Below are 20,126 nucleotides of genomic sequence, written 5' to 3'. Positions count from 1 at the left end.
CAAGACATTTGCCCTGGGCATTTGGGGGCGGCATTTTTTTGCCGCCCCCTGGAAAATGCCGCCCAAGGCAAATGCCTTGTTTGCCTCGCGGCTAATACGCCCCTGTTGCCAAGCTGTCTTTCACCACTCTCCCATCGAGAAAGATAGTAGAGTCTCTTGATAGCACCCAGCAAATCGTTGTCCATCACTTTGTTCCACCACTGGACCTCAATTGTTTATACAACATCTGTTTCCTTTATATCTCCTGATGATTTTATTTCTTTTTTTTATACTTTTTTATTGTAGGAATCCCCTTCTCGGTCTTATAACAGAATGGAAACCGTACCAACTAACCAGTAAGTATTTTGTCCAGAGACCACCGAGATCTCTGCTACAACTTTACTGATACTTAGTCATTTTGATTATGCGAGTGAACACTCACAGGGCAATTGTTCTTTGTCAAACTGCTCCAAAGGTTTGACAGAAGATTTATAGCACAGTAACCACTACAATGAGTTGTGGTTTTTATGGTGCTTGGAATTCCCATTTAAAGCCAAACCTTTTAAGGAACATTGTGTTTTATAACTGGAATGTGTTGTGTTTTAGGACTCTCATGATTGACAATACGGGGAACTACAATAATCTTGCAGTGGCTAAAACTGAACCAGGCACCACCAACCAGGTAAAGTCTTTTTTTTTTTTTTTTTTTTTGTTCCTTACATTAAAATTATTTATCACTTTTATAGAGAAATAATTCCAGGGTATTTTCACTTAATATTGATTTGGCAAGTGACTTTCTTTTAGCCTCAGTCTTTATGCCGATTATATTATATATGTGACTGCAACAGTGCGGGCACTTGCATCTGTCGTGCTCCATATTTTGTTTACAAGCAAATGATTTTTGGGCAAGTCAATGCACATTTATCCTGAGTGGTGGAAAAAAAGCAACACTAATCTCCCAGTAAGATATTTATATCTACGTCCAGTTAACCTGGTCATGGGCACCTTTTGTGGATAAGCAATTCAATTTTATACTGATGTTTTTAATTCCTGAGTCAGGACCCAATATTTGGTTTACTAGTTCTATTTAGTGGGTGCCCTCTGAGTAAAAGTCACGTTGAATTAGCAAAGCCCTAGGCAACTGCTCATAATAAATCATAAGTTACAGGAACACTGACTTATTTTAATTTTATTTTTTTTCCTCCCCAAAGTGATGGTCCTCTTTGACTTGGAGAGAGTCAAATTAATATGTTTTGCACAACAAGTGGATCACCTTGCAAATGTTATGGTTGAGGGGAGGCCAATATGATTTTTTTTTTTTTTTTTTTTTTCTGAACCCCTTAAGGACCAAACTTCTAGAATAAAATGGAATCATGACATGTCACACATGTCATGTGTCCTTAAGGGGTTAAAGAATAAAGGAATAATTAAGGCACCATAACAACTAATCGAAACGTTATGGCGCAAGTACATCCCTGGCTTTGGCTCACCTGTAAGGGTTTAACCCCAAAGTTTTTGTTACAGCATCAAATATCCCTGCTTCTCTGCCCTTCCATTTTCTAAAAAGCTTTTAAACTGGAAGCATCTGGCAAAGGTGCCGCTGATTGGCTAAGAGCGGTCAGCTGACACTCAACCAATCAGTGAATCTCCATTTAGAATATGTCTTGAAAAGAAACATACTTTTTTCAAGCAGGTTTTATGGCTTGATTTTGATGAAGTTGTTGTGGTTTCTGGAGTATTCCAATACCCATTATTTTAATTGCTCATATGTTTTTAATTATTTTATATAGAACATTTGTGATTATGACCATAAGGTCTCAATGTCAATTTACCTGGGGCCACTTTTCTAGTTGTTGTCTCCCAGGGGTGCTGCAGATGCATGCTGCCACCTGCGCGCATGTACAAATCCCAGCCTCACTCAAAACTACATACTCCCAAATACATACACCGTTACACACCCACACCATATATGCTTACTTCCAACACCTGTAATATGGTTCTCTCCAGTGGCTGCTTCCTTGCACTGTGTTCACCAGACAGCCTCATCACTTAACCCCTTAAGGACCAAACTTCTGGAATAAAAGGGAATCATGACATGTCACACATGTCATGTGTCCTTAAGGGGTTAAAGGGACACTAAAAGCAAAACATCTTCAGCTTAATGAAGCAGTTGTAGTGTATAGATCATGCCCCTGCAGTCTCACTGCTCAAATCTTAGCCATTTTGGAGTAAAATCACTTTGTTTATACAGCCATAGTCACCCCCTGCATGTGAATTGCACATTCTTCCTAAACACCCCATGAAAGGTGATATCTAATGTTTGCACTTCTTTTATTGCACATTCTGTTTAGTTTAAAATATATTATCTCCTGCTCTGTTCATAGCCTTCTAGACCCTGCAGGAGCCTCCTATATGTGATTAAAGTTAAATTTACAGAGCGTTGGATACAAACGTCTAAAGCAAGTAAACATCTGATTGAAAATTAAGCCAAGTGATTTAACTCCTTAATGGCAGAGAAGATTGCAAGGGCATGATGTAGTCACCAAAACTGCTTCATTAAGCTAAAGTTTTTATAATGCCTATAGTATCTCTTTAAGCTTTGGTAAACAACTGTCTTATGACAGAACTTTAGTAATGAGTCAGACGGGAGCACACACAACGCAGGCAAATACTGCTCCCTGTCAGTCTATTCAGTTACAATAAATATTATAGTTATGCAACCCCTGGTTACACAGTCTTAACCAAACCGGTCAAATGGTCCCATGCCCAAGTTCACTCAGATTTGCTTCAAATCATTAGTGGAAATGTGTGCAAAACTGTGCAAGGTTGGCAAAGCCAGTTGTCCTTTCATATATACAAAAAAATACATTAAGAAAGTAACGATAAGCAAATACAGAATATTTTGGGTTCATTGACGTTTCAGGTTTTTTTGTGTTATTCTTTTTACACTTTTCAAAAGTTGTCACTTTAGTAATTACAATTTCATCTAAATAGACCTACGAGAATAATTCACAGTGGAGAATTAATGGGAATGTAACCAGAGGCACAAAACGAGCTTTTCATCTAAGAGATGATTTGGATAGTACTGCAGAAGACAGCAGTACCCATTTAACAAGTATTTCTCTGTAAGTCAATCACTACTCTATCTAGATAAGGTTACATTGTGCATGTTATTTTGAAACCTTACTGAATGCTGAATGATAGTTAATGTAGAATACATGACTTAAAAAAACCATACAACACATTTTTTAATTAGTGGGCACTGTATGTATGTATTGCTTCTGTCTCGATAGTTTGTCCTACTGTGTGGAGGAACAAACTTGTTTTCAGTTGTTCTTAGGCTATATTTATATTACCTTTTTATGTTCTGGATGAGTGTTTGTTTTCCCCTTTATGCCCTAATACAATCAGAATATAATTAGTGGATATACCTAGAGTTTGCCGTCTTTAAAGGAACACTATAGTCACCTAAATTACTTTGGCTAAATAAAGCAGTTTTAGTGTATAGATTATTTCCCTGCAATTTCACTGCTCAATTCACTGTCATTTAGGAGTTAAATCACTTTGTTTCTGTTTATGCAGCCCTAGCCACACCTCCCCTGGCTATGATTGACAGAGCCTGCATGAAAAAAAAACCTGGTTTCACTTTTAAACAGATTTAATTTACCTTAAATAATTGTATCTCTAAATTAAACTTTAATCACATACAGGAGGCTCTTGCAGGGTCTAGCAAGCTATTAACATAGCAGGGGATTAGAAAATCTTAATTAAATAGAACTTGCAATAAAGAAAGCCTAAATAGGGCTCTCTTTACAGGAAGTCTTTATGGAAAGCTGTGCAAGTCACATGCAGGGAGGTGTAACTAGGGTTCATAAACAAAGGGATTTAACTCCTAAATGGCAGAGGATTGAGCAGTGGGGCTGCAGGGGCATGTTCTATACACCAAAACTGCTTCATTAAGCTAAAGTTGTTCAGGTGACTATAGTGTCCCTTTAATACGGTGTCTCCTTAGATGAGCATTGACTGTTAAGATTTTCTGTACAACAATTGTATATGTCAAAACACAGTGAGACTGATACTGTATTGAAAAGTTAGCAAAATGAATTGTGATGACAGCTAAAGATAACTTTGGTTTTACTTTGGATTAATTTACTGTGTTAATCTTTATTTCAACTGGAACTAAGGTTACTTACTGCCCTTTTTGTAAAATATCATGTTTTGCATGTTGCCATTTAGTCGTCCATCCTTCAACTCAAACATGTGCTTTGGTGTGCTGGCAAAACTTCATCATTACCCTTTTAATGTTCCCTCTTTGCAGAAGGGGTCATTAAATAGATGAGGGGTATTAAACATGAAACGAAAGCAGTAGTTGTTGTTTTATGCTCAATATCTAGCACTTCTAATAAACCGTTGTTAACCTGTTTTTAGTGTTAAAATTTGAAATAATTGGGCATCAGTGAAAATTGAGCTCCTGCTCATCCAGCAGCACCAATATTAAAGAAAGGGCAAGAGTAGAGGGGAAAACCGAGATTCAAATCATGGATCATCCTTTTTGTAGAATGTTCTTGTGGGTTTTTGGTTTAAAATGTTTTTTTCCCTTCTCTGTCATAGACCTCATGTGTTTGAGAGTTATCAACCTGATGACACTGACAATCTCTCAGATTCATCCTTTAGTGAAATTGAGGAAATCACCAATGAGGATACTTCTCATGAAGCTAACCAATTGCCACAAAAGTAAGCATTTAAATGTGAAATGTTTTGTTTTGATTTTGTTTGCTAAATGACAACTTCTTGTACAGACTTTCCAATATTGACTTTCAGAAGTCAATATTGGAAACCAATATTGTATTCTGAAACAGTGAAAATAATCATAAAAACTTGGTATGCGCATCTCTCTTGCACGATTTGGTTTTGTTAACCGGGAGCCATTATGTGTGATATTGTGATGGAGGCAACAAAGGACGGTAAATCATTTAATGGAATAGTGCTAAATGTCTACCGTTCTCAGGGAAGTAGTCCTGTTCTTAATATAGTTATTAATGACTGGAATGATGCAAGGCACGTTTCAGAAATCTGCCGTAGGTAAACATTAGGACCTGATAATCCGATTATACCACTAGAGTTGTTTGGTGATATTTTCTCTTCTTAAGTGCACGTCAGATCAGTGACTATATGGGCAGAACTCTCTTTGAACAGAATCTGTTATTTATAGAATTTGGACAACATTCCACTGATATGATATATGGACTGTGTTTTATGTATGCATAGATTGTGGTATATTTTTATTCGATTTTATTTTTTTATTTTTTATTTTTATTGTAGATTAGTAGCTATCCTACATAGTAAGCAGCATCTAATTTTATATTTTATTTGTGATACTCGTAGCTCTAGTAAGCTTATTTTTTTTTTTCACACGTACTGTATGTGGAAAAAATTATTTATTTATTTTTTTTAAACTAAATTTCAAACCCCATATTAAATAATGCAAGATAATGGACACTGAATTGAAAATGTGTGTACATGTGCATATTTTTAAAGGAACACATTCATGTATTCCTGACCCAATTGTGTTAAAACCACCAAACCACTTTGCTCCCTAAATATACCAAAATCTTACTTTTATTGCAGTCTGCTATCTCTGACTTTAAATTGTCTGCTTGGCTGATATCATCAGAAGTGGTGTTCTGAGCCAATCACAATGCTTTCACATAGGAAAGCATTACATTGGCTGAGCTTGTCAAGGAGGCAGATCAGGGAGAAAGCCAGCACAAGCCAAACACAGCCCTGGGCAATCAGCATCTCCTCATAGAGATGCATTGAATCAATGCATCTCTATGAGGAAAGTTTAGTGTCTGGTACGCCTACTGATTCCCAGAAATCAAACGGTGAACAACCCAACATGCTTTATAGGGTGTAGGAGATATTACTCTCCTTTCACAAAACACAACAGTGTATAGTGCAGCGCTAATAGAAAAATGTATATTTGCAAACAAGTCAGGGCTTACCCATACGGTTATGCAGCATTAGTGATTTCATATATACAAAGAGAAACAAAGTCTATAATAGTGAAATATTGTTTAGTTGGGGTAAACAAGAAATAATATAAATGAGGAATGCTCACAATTGTAGAGCCTTTTAAACGTTATGGCTCTGAACATGCAGGCTTTCTGTGCCTTTGTGGTGCTTACTGCAACATCCTTCTTTATATTCTTTTAAGAACTCCAGTGGGTATATATATAAAATAGGAGACCTATTTATATGTGTGAAAGACGTACAAACAATTATTGGAAACACCTGTTTTGATCGTGCCCCCGACCGAACGAATATCCTATTGGACGAAACAACTCGGAACATCCCCTTAAAAAACAGGGGAAGGAAGTGAAGGAATGCACTGATTGAGAGAGCCTGCATACCCGGCAAAACGTGTCTCGGAGACCTCATGGACCGTATATATTTTATTTATTATCTTTGTTTTTATCTCCTATTGTGGGATTTTTTGTTTGTAATTTTATGTATTAAAGTTACTTTATTTAACATTACAAGTCCTCTTGGTACAGCATTCTTTCCACTGAAAAAGAGGGTGTTTTGCCACTCCATAATTGGCATGAATATGCAAAAACTTAAAGCCAATATTCTATAGGCTCCAGAGAGGTAGGTGAGCAGTTCACTATATTTACAGATTTTATATTTGACATCCTGCCCTATTTCTCCCCCTTATATCTTCACACGTTCACAGCCATAATGTTTAATGCCTTGGTGACCGCGAATGTACAGGATACGTCAGACAAAAAATGGTTAACGACTTGGCATCCTGCAATACCCCCCCCCCCCCCCCCCACTGCCCGGCTGCCAGGTGAATGCTTCCCCGGAGCGATCACTTCCGGGTTGCTCCATGTGGCACCCGGCAGTGAGGCAGAGCAGTGGAAGCCATCAGGAAGGCTTCCGATGCTCTGTCGGCGTGCTGAGTGCCTTGAGTGAAGAATAAAATAATTTTAAAAATAAATATTCACCCTTTCCTCCCTCCATTCACTTACCCGATCGCCGCCGTTCCCCCGCCAGCGATCGGTCTTCTGCTCCATCTGGGGGGACTGTCTGACAGCCGAGACAGTCCCCCCTCGGCTAAATAGTACCCCATGGGCCGTGTGATCGCTCTAAAAAAGAGCGGTCACATGGCTGCAATAGGCGTCCATAGTACTGCCTGCTGGGGGACTGCCTGAACTGTGTGTGTGTGTGTGTGTGTGTGTGTGTATATATATATATGTGTGTGTGTATATATATATATATGTATGTGTATATGTGTGTGTGTATAAAGTCTTCTATATAACGTCATACATATATCAATATAAAAATACACTTAAGAGTGAAATTACACACACGTGTGTGTGTGTGTGTGTATATGTATATATATGTGTATATATATATATATATATATATACATACAATATTCAAAGTCTGGCACTCTACCTTAAAATAGATTCAAATGCAAAAAAAGCCTCGGTGCTGCAGAGCGTGGATATATATGTAGGAAGTAGATAGAGCACTCCAGAGGTCTTATACAAAATTATTTATTCGGTGAAGAAAATCAACGTTTCGACCCTAAGGTCTTTATCAAGATATCTTGATAAAGACCTTAAGGTCGAAACGTTGATTTTCTTCACCGAATAAATAATTTTGTATAAGACCTCTGGAGTGCTCTATCTACTATATATATATATATATATATATATATATATATATATATATATATATATATATATATATATATATATATATATATATATATATATATATATATATATACACAAAGCAAAAAATGAGAGCACTCCATGGATTTGTTAAATCAAATTACTGTATTCAAATAGCACGCAAAAAAATCGACGTTTCGACCGTCTAGCAGTCTTTTTCAAGATGCTGTGATATACAAAAACCTCAAATATATACATAAACACTTGTTAAACTTACCCAATCACCAAGTGCTCCCTGTGTGTCCAATCTGCCATGTGAATCAAGCCGCAAATCGCGGGCCGTTGTGTCAATTGCCGTAAAGTAACGTGTGGTGAAATCACCACGTGTTGCCTAGAGACGGCGAAGCTGTTTTAACAACCAAATGTGAGCAGAGATTTAAAATTAATACGGAGGAGAAATAAAATTGTATATAGCATATGTGTTATTCTAAATGCCTTAGCAACTGTCTAACTGATCGTTTAAACAACCAAGTGAGCCAAGAATGACTTGAAAAGATTGCTCATATCGGGACTCGGTTAGAGAATCTGGTATGTTGGCAACTGTGGATCTGTGTAGCCTACTAAAGCTAACTCAAATACTGCCTAGACCCTTACTAAATTGGAGACCATAGCTGGGAAAGCCATGTGTGTTGCCCAATCACAAACCTAAACCATAAAAAAGCATCAATTTCAAAAAACGGGCTGGCTTAGCATGATAGGAGTTATCAGCATGTAACAGTGGGTAAGTGTGTGTGATATTGACCATGTATCTATCGGGATCTATAATTGTGTAAAGTGGTCAGCATATGTGTGATGAAAGAAATAAATTGTCACAGGGAATGCTAGACTGTGAGAGTCAAATAAACTGAATGTAAATTTTAAACTAGTGAAAATGTAAAAAGAGAATGTGAAAATCCTATTGCTGAAATCAATCTACGATGCATATGTGAAACAATGTAACAAAAAGTGTGTGAAAAAATATAACGAAGAATGTGTGTTTACTACCTGACCTCTAGAGGTTAAAAATGCTGTGCAGCTGAAATATGAACTGATAGTGTAGTGTGTCCCCAAGAATTATATGAATGTACTGTCAGAAAAAAAGAATAAAGAAATTGTTACAGTGATACTTCTAACTGTATGCCAGTTCAGCCTGCAAGCTAGGAATGCTAGGAAGTAGAGGAAAAAAAGAAATTAAGGCAAAAGGAGGAAAGACTCTACTACCCTTGTGTCACTGAGTGTTTATCGAAAATCCAATGGTGCAGATAAGTATATAATATCCCCAATCACCAATTAAAAGTCCACAACCCATTCTTGGAGCTATATATTATCACTCCCAGTGACAGGAAATCAGAGATAATTCACAGTCTCCTCTTTATTGTGGGATGGCCATTCAATCCTGAGCCAAAGTCTCGCGTATTCTTCAAAGTCATTTAATGCTCAGCGAGATCAACGGATATCCAAGAAACAACTAAATGAGTTGTATTCGTTTAATCCTTTCGGTTGGACCGTGTCCAGATGTGTGATCCAAAAGGTTTCCCTTTGTAAAAGTAGCTTTGATCTGTCGCCTCCTCTTGTGAGCGGTGGTATGTGGTCTATCATTGTGAACTTGTGCGTGGGTAAATGGTGTTGGAATTCTAGGAAGTGTTTTGCCACAGGTTTATCCGTCTTCCCATCCCGGTACGCCGTCATGATTCCTGATCTGTGGCCGCGAATACGATCTCTTACTGTGAGATCTGTTTTTCCCACATAATATTTACCACACGGGCATGAAATGAGGTATACCACATGGTCACTCATGCAGGTTAGCCGATGTTTGATCTGGATTCTTTTGCCTGTGTGTGGATGTGCAAAGGAAGAACCTGTCAACATGTGTCCACATGTGACACAACCTGAACACTTAAAACAGCCTTTCTTGGTATGCAATGTTCGTGTACTATATTGACTCGGTGTATCTGTTCTTACTAAAACGTCCTTCAGGTTTCTGTTGCGTGAATACGCAACCCTTGGTTTCTGTAGAAAAATCGGGTTAAGTGTTTTTTCGCTGGATAAAATGTCCCATCTGCCTTTGATCCTTTGGGAAAATCTCTGGCTCTCCGCGTGGTATAATAAAGGGATCGTAATTCTGGGCAGATTTTGAAGTTGTTTAGTAGATATGCCCCTGAATGTTTTCTGCTTTTATTTGACATTCTTGAAGCACTTTATATGTGTATCCTCGTTCCACAAAGGATCTAGTCATGTCCTCTAGTTGAGTCTTACATGTACTTTCATCTGAGTTATTTCTGTACACTCTTAAGTATTGAGAAATAGGTAAAGACTCCTTTAGGGTTTTGGGATGAGCGCTGTTAGCGTGTAGCAGCGTATTGCGGTCTGAGGGTTTTCTAAATAATCGATATCCAATGTTTCGATCCTTCCGAAATATCTCCACATCCAAGAATTGGATCTTATCCGTGCTGTACGTCAAAGTAAGTTTAATGGTAGAGTTTAAATTGTTCAGTTCCTCAATCATCTTTTCCAATTCTGTTGCCGTGCCTTGCCATAACATAAAGATGTCGTCCAAAAACCTGTGATACTGTATCAAATTTTCCTAATTCGTCTGCTCTCATGTGCATACATAAAACTATTAGCATATGTTGGAGCTATGGCCGATCCCATCGCAGTTCCTGTCTCTTGAATTTAAAAATTCTTTTCAAAACGAAAATAATTATTCGTCAATGTAAGTTGTAATCCTTCTAACAAGAATTCAATGGGGGGACCTTCATAGACATCTGATTGTGATAGCAGTGTTCGCATCGCATCCACCCCCATATTGTGAGGAATCACCGTGTACAAATTTTTTACATCTGCCGTGGCAAAGATGTACTGTGTGTCGTTTAATTCACAGCTGGTGATTTTATTAAGGAAATCTTGGGTATCCCTTAGGCATGTGGGTAATCTGGAAACTGTGGACTTGCAGGGGGGGACCTACTTGGGGGCCCGGGGGGAGGACAGTAGGTCCTACTGTCCTCCCCACCCCTGAGCGGTGGGTGGGGGCCCTAAATAAAGATGGGGGGGGGGGGGGGGGGCCTACTGTCCTCCCCCCCGGGCCCCCACCCCTGAGCGGTGGGTGGGGGTCCTAATAAAACAATAAGGGGGGGGAACCTACTGTCCTCCCCCCCCCGGCCCCCACCCCTGAGCGGTGGGTGGGGGTCCTAATAAAACAATAAGGGGGGGGAACCTACTGTCCTCCCCCGGCCCCCACCCCTGAGCGGTGGGTGGGGGTCCTAATAAAACAATAAGGGGGGGGACCTACTGTCCTCCCCCCCCCCCCCGGCCCCCACCCCTGAGCGGTGGGTGGGGGTCCTAATAAAACAATAAGGGGGAGGACCTACTGTCCTCCCCCCCCGGCCCCCACCCCTGAGCGGTGGGTGGGGGCCCTTAATAAAGATGGGGAGGAAACTATTGTCCTCCCCCCCCCCTGGCCCCCACCCCTGCGCGGTGGGTGGGGGCCCTAATAAAACAATAAGGGGGGGGGATCTACTGTCCTCTCCCCCCCCCCGGCCCCCACCCCTGAGCGGTGGGTGGGGGTCCTAATAAAACAATAAGGGGGAGGACCTACTGTCCTCCCCCCCCGGCCCCCACCCCTGAGCGGTGGGTGGGGGCCCTTAATAAAGATGGGGAGGAAACTATTGTCCTCCCCCCCTGGCCCCCACCCCTGCGCGGTGGGTGGGGGCCCTAATAAAACAATAAGGGGGGGGGATCTACTGTCCTCTCCCCCCGGCCCCCACCCCTGAGCGGTGGGTGGGGGCCCTACTAAAACAATAATGGGGGGGACCTACTGTCCTCCCCCCCCCCCCGGCCCCCACCCCTGAGCGGTGGGTGGGGGCCCTTAATAAAGATGGGGGGGGAACTATTGTCCTCCCCCCCCTGGCCCCCACCCCTGCGCGGTGCGTGGGGGCCCTAATAAAACAATAAGGGGGGGGGATCTACTCTCGCCCCCACCCCTGAGCGGTGGGTGGGGGTCCTAATAAAACAATAAGGGGGGGAACCTACTGTCCTCCCCCCCCCCCGGCCCCCACCCCTGAGCGGTGGGTGGGGGTCCTAATAAAACAATAAGGGGGAGGACCTACTGTCCTCCCCCCCCGGCCCCCACCCCTGAGCGGTGGGTGGGGGCCCTTAATAAAGATGGGGAGGAAACTATTGTCCTCCCCCCCCCTGGCCCCCACCCCTGCGCGGTGGGTGGGGGCCCTAATAAAACAATAAGGGGGGGGGATCTACTGTCCTCCCCCCTGGCCCCCACCCCTGCGCGGTGGTTGGGGGCCCTACTAAAACAATAATGGGGGGGACCTACTGTCCTCCCCCCCCCCCCGGCCCCCACCCCTGAGCGGTGGGGGCCCTTAATAAAGATGGGGGGGAAACTATTGTCCTCCCCCCCCCCTGTCCCCCACCCCTGAGCGGTGGGTGGGGGTCCCAATAAAACAATAAGGGGGGGGAACCTACTGTCCTTCCCCCCCCCGAGCCCCCACCCCTGAGTGGTGGGTGGGGGTCCTAATAAAACAATAAGGGGGGGAACCTACTGTCCTCGCCCCCACCCCTGAGCGGTGGGTGGGGGTCCTAATAAAACAATAAGGGGGAGGACCTACTGTCCTCCCCCCCCAGCCCCCACCCCTGAGCGGTGGGTGGGGGCCCTTAATAAAGATGGGGGGGAAAACTATTGTCCTCCCCCCCCCCCTGGCCCCCACCCCTGCGCGGTGGGTGGGGGCCCTAATAAAACAATAAGGGGGGGGGGGATCTACTGTCCTCTCCCCCCCCCCCCGGCCCCCACCCCTGAGCGGTGGGTGGGGGTCCTAATAAAACAATAAGGGGGGGAACCTACTGTCCTCCCCCCCCCCCCCGGCCCCCACCCCTGAGCGGTGGGTGGGGGTCCTAATAAAACAATAAGGGGGAGGACCTACTGTCCTCCCCCCCCCGGCCCCCACCCCTGAGCGGTGGGTGGGGGCCCTTAATAAAGATGGGGGGGAAACTATTGTCCTCCCCCCCCCCCTGGCCCCCACCCCTGCGCGGTGGGTGGGGGCCCTAATAAAACAATAAGGGGGGGGGATCTACTGTCCTCCCCCCTGGCCCCCACCCCTGCGCGGTGGGTGGGGGCCCTACTAAAACAATAATGGGGGGGACCTACTGTCCTCCCCCCCCCCCCCCCCGGCCCCCACCCCTGAGCGGTGGGTGGGGGTCCTAATAAAACAATAAGGGGGAGGACCTACTGTCCTCCCCCCCCCCGGCCCCCACCCCTGAGCGGTGGGTGGGGGCCCTTAATAAAGATGGGGGGGGGAAACTATTGTCCTCCCCCCCTGGCCCCCACCCCTGAGCGGTGGGTGGGGGTCCTAATAAAACAATAAGGGGGGGGAACCTACTGTCCTCCACCCCCCCCCGGCCCCCACCCCTGAGCGGTGGGTGGGGGTCCTAATAAAACAATAAGGGGGAGGACATACTGTCCTCCCCCCCCCTGGCCCCAACCCCTGCGCGGTGGGTGGGGGCCCTACTAAAACAATAAGGGGGGGACCTACTGTCCTCCCCCCCCCCCCAGCCCCCACCCCTGAGCGGTGGGTGGGGGCCCTTAATAAAGATGGGGGGGGGAACTATTTTCCTCCCCCCACCCCTGCGCGGTGGGTGGGGGCCCTAATAAAACAATAAGGGGGGGGGGATCTACTGTCCTCTCCCCCCCCCCCCGGCCCCCACCCCTGAGTGGTGGGTGGGAGCCCTAAATGAAACACCCACCCCCCCCCCCCCCCAATCAAGGTGACTAGGGGTCCCAAGCCCCTAGTCACCTCCCCCCCCCACCCAAAACAAACTATCCCCTACCTACCCCCCTCATCCTAAAAATAGTGAGGGGGGAATAAAATAACTAACCTGTAAAAAAAAGAAAATTAAACTTACCATTTGACGTCTTCTTTTTTCTAAAATCTTCTTATATTCAGCCCCCAAAAAGGCCAAATAAAAATCCATCATACCAGTCGAACTAAAAATAAAATAAAATAAACCCGAGCGCAAAAAAAATATTCCATCTTCACCCATGGAGGGCTCCGCGCAGACTGAGCTCCGCAGGGTGGGGGAAGGCTTATAAAGCCTTGCCCCGCCCTGCAATTAGGCTAAGAACACTCTGATTGGTGGGTTTAATTCCAAAGAACTTTCCCACGCTGTGTAAAATGACACAGAGCACTGTGATTGGATGGATTTCAAGCCATCCAATCACAGTGCTCTGTCATTTTACAAGCGTGGGAAAATTCCAAAGAACTTTCCCATGCTTGTAAAATGACACAGAGCACTCTGATTGGCTTAAACCCACCAATCAGAAGATGGATTCTTTTTTTTGCGCTCGGGTTTTTTATTTTATTTTTAGTTCGACGGGTATGATGGATTTTTATTTGGCCTTTTGGGGGCTGAATATAAGAAGATTTTAGAAAAAAGAAGACTTCAAATGGTAAGTTTAATTTTCTTTTTTTTACAGGCTAGTTATTTTATTCCCCCTCACTATTTTTAGGGTGAGGGGGGTAGGTAGGGGATAGTTTGTTTTGGGGGGGGGGGGGAGGTGACTAGGGGCTTGGGACCCCTAGTCACCTTGATTGGGGGGGGGGGTATTTCATTTAGGGCCCCCACCGCTCAGGGGGGAGGACAGTAGGTCCCCCCCCTTATTGTTTTATTAGGGCCACCGCGCAGGGGTGGGGGCCAGGGGGGGGACGACAGTACGTTCCCCCCACCCACCCACCGCTCAGGGGTGGGGGCCAGGGGGGAGGGCAGTAGGTCCCCCCCCCCTTATTGTTTTATTAGGGCCCCCACCCACCCACCGCACAGGGGTGGGTGCCAGGGCGGGAGGACAGTAGGTCCCCCCCCACCCGCCGCCCAGGGGTGGGGGCCGGGGGGAGGACAGTAGGTGGTCCCCCCCCCCCCCCCCCCCCCCCTTATTACCATTTTTATTTTTTACAGTGAGCAGCCACAGGATTTTAATCTCCCTTATGCTATTATGGGGGTCATATTGACCCCCATATTGACCCCCAGAGAGTAAGGGGGGGGGGCTGGGGGGCTTATGAAGTGGTGGGGAGCACAGCTCCCTGCCGCTTCTGTCTTTACATATTACAAGGAGGGAGCTGCACGCCGGTAGCTCCCTCCTTGTAATAAACTGAATGAACAAACAACACTGATATTCGGTGTTTGTTTGTTCGTTTGATTTTTTCTATTCATTCATTCGTCTGTCTGATGAATGAATGAATAGGTGAAATTCCCGTTCGCATGTCCAGGTGTTTCACTGGGCATGTGCGGGAATCTCACAGGCTATCTAGTGTGGGCAGATGACTCAGGGACTTCACCTACCCACACAAAGATGGCGGCGGCCTGAATAAAGATTGGGGCAGAAGAAAAAGAATAAAAAATAGGTAATATGGGGGGCTTAGGGGCATTTGGGGGTGACCTAAGGGGTCAATTGGATGTAGTGGAGGCGGGAGGGGGGTTAAAAAAAAAACGGGATTCGGCATGACAGTGCCGCTTTAAAAGTGCAAATACGGAGGGGCGTGGCCAGCAGCTGAACCGAGCGGACATCTCCTCAGAGCTCCGCTCGAAACATAAACATTAAAGCTTAAATCCACGGGAAAACATAAAACAATACAACCGAGACAAGATACCCCCAAGCAGAGATGATGGGGATGAAAAACAAAAAGAATCAGGGCTCAGCTACGCCTAGGCAACCCGAGCCTTAGAGCCCCCACGGAGACCTAAGATGGCGTCTGAGGCCTGCTACTCACCCGAAGCCTCCACAGAAGAGGAGGAATCGCTGCCCTCATCTCGTACACCTCACCTCGCACTTCCCCATGTACATCAGCACATGAAAGCACTCAAGGAGATTAAGTTTTCATTGCAATATGTTTTTTGCCGGACCTGGGGAATTGCTGGTCTTTGGGCAGATGTTCTTTTTACCGATAAAACTGCTATTCCTATATAACATTAACATTGTATTAAATGGACACTACAGACTTGTTTTTTGGTTGTTGTTTTTTTTTAACGTGTGTTTTAGAAATATTACATTTTAAAAATGAAGAGAACGCTTTGTGTGATACTTGTTTTCAGCAGGCCTCTTGATTCTGCACTGCTTTTGCAATAACGAAGACGTTGTTGAATTTTTGGAATGAGTCAAGGTCTTCCCAATACTCTGTATAGGAGAACTGTGAATTTTCTTGAAAACCCGTACATCTGAATTCTGTTTTTCAGATGTTTGCTATTCAAAGCTATAAAAATAAAGATGGAGAGAAAAACATGTCTAAAACTACTACTGTAAGGTAATACCTTACAGTAGCTTCAGTACCAGCTGTCAATGAAGCTGTACTGCCCCATATTTGCAGATTACAACCATTGCTGTATGCACAGTTGAATGCTGTGGAATATGGGTCACTAATTCAGGCAGCTTCACAAGCCGCTGTATAGAAGGATGCACGAGAAAAACTGCAGATTGGAAAGGTGTGACAGAAGAGGCAAGCATTACATGTAAGTTGAACCAGAACCAAGTGTTACAAATTGCAAAAACCATTCATCGGGCATTAGTGGTAAACAAGATTTAAACTTGGATACATGTACAGTATTTACCTTATTTCGTGATTGCACATAAAGCCCTGTCCTTGTTTATATTGCTTGTGTCTTTTCTAGACTTGATATGGGCGAGAATTTTTTTTTCTTCTTCTTTCTCCCTCCTCTACTCCTCTACTCCTCTACTGGGAGGGGTGGGGGGTGTAAATCAGGTGCAAAAACTTTAGTGGTGTTATTTACTACAGTGAATGTAGTGAAGTTAACCTTTTGACAGCATTTTCTCACACTAGACTAGGAGATAGATGTAATTATAAAACTTTATTTTGCATGAACATTATCCTCCTACTTGACAATTCTCAGAAAGTACTTTGCTATATCAGGTAGCAACTTACTCTAGGATACATTCCATACAAAAAAAATAGCTTGGATGTGTGTAAGACCATCTTTTAGCTATGTTCAGGGGTGGTAAAACTGCTCTATGGGCTAATATGCATGTTGCAACATTTGTGTATAACACCAAGATCACAGGTTTAAAGGAGCACTATAGGGTCAGGAACACAAACTTGTATTCCTGACCCTATAGGGTTAAAACCACCATCTAGCCCCCCTTCCCACCACATGCCTCCCTAAAAATAGTAAAATCGTACCTGTATTAAAGTCTGCAGCTGCTTACATGTCCCTGTTTCCTTTAGACCTGCCTGCATCATAAGAAGTGGTAGCCTGATCCAATCACAATGCTTCCCCGTAGGATTGGCTGAGACTGACAAAGAGGCAGATCAGGGGCAGAGGCAGCACTTTTCAAACATAGCCCTGGCCAATCAGCATCTCCTCATAGAGATTAAATGAATCAACGCATCTCTATGCGGAAAGTTCGGTTTATGCATGCAGAGGGTGCAGATACTGAATGTTTGGATGCATTTTAGGCAGCCATGACCCAGGAAGGATCTCGAACAGCTATCTAAGGCCAGTGAAGTTATCACTAGGCTGTAAATGTAAACACTGCATTTTCTCTGAAAAGACCGTGTTTACAGCAAAAAGCCTGAAGGTAATGATTCTACTCACCAGAACAAATTCAATAAGCTGTAGTTGTTCTGGTGACTATAGTGTCCCTTTAAATCATGGAAGGGACCACTTGAACTGTTGTCCTTCTGGTGGGGTTTAAAGTAGGTACCACATATGTTTGTAAATGGTAATATTATGCGATTTTACTCTAAGGTTTGTTTTTTATTCCAACACCATACAATGTGACCATTTATTTATTTATTCTTCTTACAGTTCAAAGCCTTCTGACAGAAGCAAAATAAAGAAAATAAAAATGGAGAGCAAGGCAGAGCATCAAGATTCTGTAAGTATGATTTTGATAATATAACTTGTAATAATGTAGATGTTGTGGAGAAAAAGCAGTTGTGTTTCAAAAGATCATAAAATTTGAATAAGAATAAAATAAGTTTCTCCAGTTTGAGATCTTTATGCCTGAATTGTGTTCTTGTTGTTTTTTTTTATCGTTTTTAAATAAAGAGCAACCAACAGAACATTGAGCATTTTGATCTAGATTATTATTTTTGTTCTTGTTACTTTTTATTATTATTATTGCAAAGTAATATATCCTGCATATTGAAATGTTTTGTTTGCATGTAAATATGATGGTTAACATACCAATAAACCGTAGCCAATTGTCTAATAACTACAGGGAAGAATTATCAAGATTTTGTTCTGAGAAGTGGAAAGATGTAAAAGGAAATTACCTTATGGTTTCTGTGGTGATTGCCTCCGTTTTAATACTTTGCACCATTTTTGCAGAGCAAAACTCTTTGATAAATATTCCTTAATGTGAGGCTTATTTATAAACTCGAAGTTAAGTTGTGAAAGTGAGCAATCTGTCTAAATATTCAGTTAATTTCTTTGTTTATTGCTCTACTTTAAGAACTTTGCTATCTTTACCCATTGCTTGCTTTGAAAAGAATATATTAAAAAAACACATATATTTCCTAACCTATAGAAACTATTCGATTCAGTAATATTTCTTTTTTTTTTTTTTTTAATTTAATTTTAATAACAACCAAGAAATATGAGGCCATTTTGAAGGGATTTTATAGTGTAAGGGGTACAAATCTGTATTCCTTACACTCTAGTTTCCTCTGGGCATAGAATGAGTTAGAAACCTTTTTACACTTACCCAATCGGGAGCGCGGTGCTGGATCAGTGCTCTGCCTCCTCAGTCATCTGAAAAGGGTGAGAGGACTGATGCGCATGCGCCGCAAGCGCATTACACCATCCCCACAGGAAAACATTGCTTCAAGGCTTTCCTATGGGTATGTAACTGGCGCTGGGTGTCTTCATGCAGACCAAATGTTGCTTAACCAACAGAAAGTGCTTGTCTGACGGCAACTAGAGGCAGTCTTAGTCCTGTAATACAATCATTGCCGTTTCTCAAACTGCAATGCTTACACTGCAGGAATAAGGGTGATTGGGACACTCCACCAAGACCACTTCAGTGAGCTGTAGTGGTCTGGTTGCCTATAGTCTCCTTTAATGGACAGGTATATCACTCAAACCTGACCATATTATATGCTTCCATGTTTCAGGATGATTACTCTCTCTTACAAACTGTGGTTTCATAGACACTAGTCTATTTACAATCCAGGCTATGTAAATTGCGTGAGAGAATACCTCAACAGCACAACATTAAAAGGATACTGTAGTGCCAGGAATACAAAGCCGTATTCCTGGCACTACCGCACCCCCGCGACCCCTCTTTTCCCTGTGCCGATGTCCCCTGGTGCTCGGCCACCTTCCCATCCCCTCCTCTATCCTGTGACGAGTGTGGTCTAATGCGTATGTATCCTGTACTATTACAAATCATAGGAAACAGAATTTATAATGGATTACAGTGGATCTGAAGACGCAGATGAAAACCGGGCTGGCTCCATAAACTCTGGTAAGGCAAATCAAGATTATCGCCCATAGAAACTTTCATGATGTCATTACATAAAATATCATGATATGTATGCAGTAGTATAATATACACAATACACAGTGTGATCGTTAAGCATCCATATACTAAATCTTTTAAAGCGAACTAAAAATAACTTTCTAATGACAAATATGAGAATATTTTTTTGTACAACTTGAGGAAGCCGTGTATATTCTTGGATAAGCAAGTTAGCTGTAAAAAGGTTTATTTTTTTTTCCTATACTTTAAGATGGCCCTGCATTATCTTCTCATTAACCCCATGACGCTGTTAAGGCATTTAATGCTGTTCCACATTTAAAGGTCTTTAAAGCTGTTGTGGCGGTATAAAACGCTGTAACGGCTTTGAGGCTTGGAGCCTCCGGGATACTTCCCAACACTCCGCTTCTGCTGTAAATGTGTATTGTTAATGCTCACATATATTAATATAAAAATACACTTTGAATGAAAGTGTACATACATAATTATGTGATTTTACCAATTATAATTTGAGGGACCTGTCTGACAATCCAGGCAGAAAGTTCATAAAATTCAATTTGCAAGCCCTATATTTAGCCCTGTAATGTTCCGGCACACGTTAAAACCTGTACATGCAGGTCTGGGGGGCTACTGATTTACTAGTCAGACTTCGCTGCATATAAATATGAGTGTTTTTAAATCAGTTAACGATGATGTTATCAGTGAGAGTGCAGTTTTGGTTGAAATTATTTTTATTTTTTTAAAACAAATATGAATGCTAACTGTGGCTACTAAGAAAGACTGGAAATACCCTATTTTAAATACCCTGGGTTGTCTACTTTTCCAAATGGTATGCTATGGTGAGGGTAATTTTCATTCCTGCGCTGCCATGTGGTCTCAAAGGCAACATAGCCAATCTGGCAAATTTCAATGTGTAAAAACTGGAAAGG

General features: G+C 43.0%; 1 protein-coding gene across 1 annotated transcript in view; it reads left to right on the top strand.

Annotated features, from left to right (window-relative positions):
• LOC134587222 (heat shock factor protein 2-like) overlaps positions 1–20,126 on the top strand; it is a 37,644-nt gene that overhangs the window by 15,595 nt on the left and 1,923 nt on the right. Inside the window, exons 6-11 of the mRNA XM_063443464.1 lie at positions 286–335; positions 586–661; positions 2,974–3,104; positions 4,591–4,713; positions 17,523–17,592; positions 19,113–19,185. Of these exons, the coding sequence (XP_063299534.1) occupies positions 286–335; positions 586–661; positions 2,974–3,104; positions 4,591–4,713; positions 17,523–17,592; positions 19,113–19,185 (523 nt within the window). The remainder of the gene's footprint in view (positions 1–285; positions 336–585; positions 662–2,973; positions 3,105–4,590; positions 4,714–17,522; positions 17,593–19,112; positions 19,186–20,126) is intronic.

The sequence above is a fragment of the Pelobates fuscus genome, chromosome 2 (genome assembly GCF_036172605.1).
Source record: "Pelobates fuscus isolate aPelFus1 chromosome 2, aPelFus1.pri, whole genome shotgun sequence".
NCBI lineage: Eukaryota > Metazoa > Chordata > Amphibia > Anura > Pelobatidae > Pelobates > Pelobates fuscus.
Note: the sequence above shows the minus strand (reverse complement) of the source record. Positions and strands in the feature narration are given on the sequence as shown.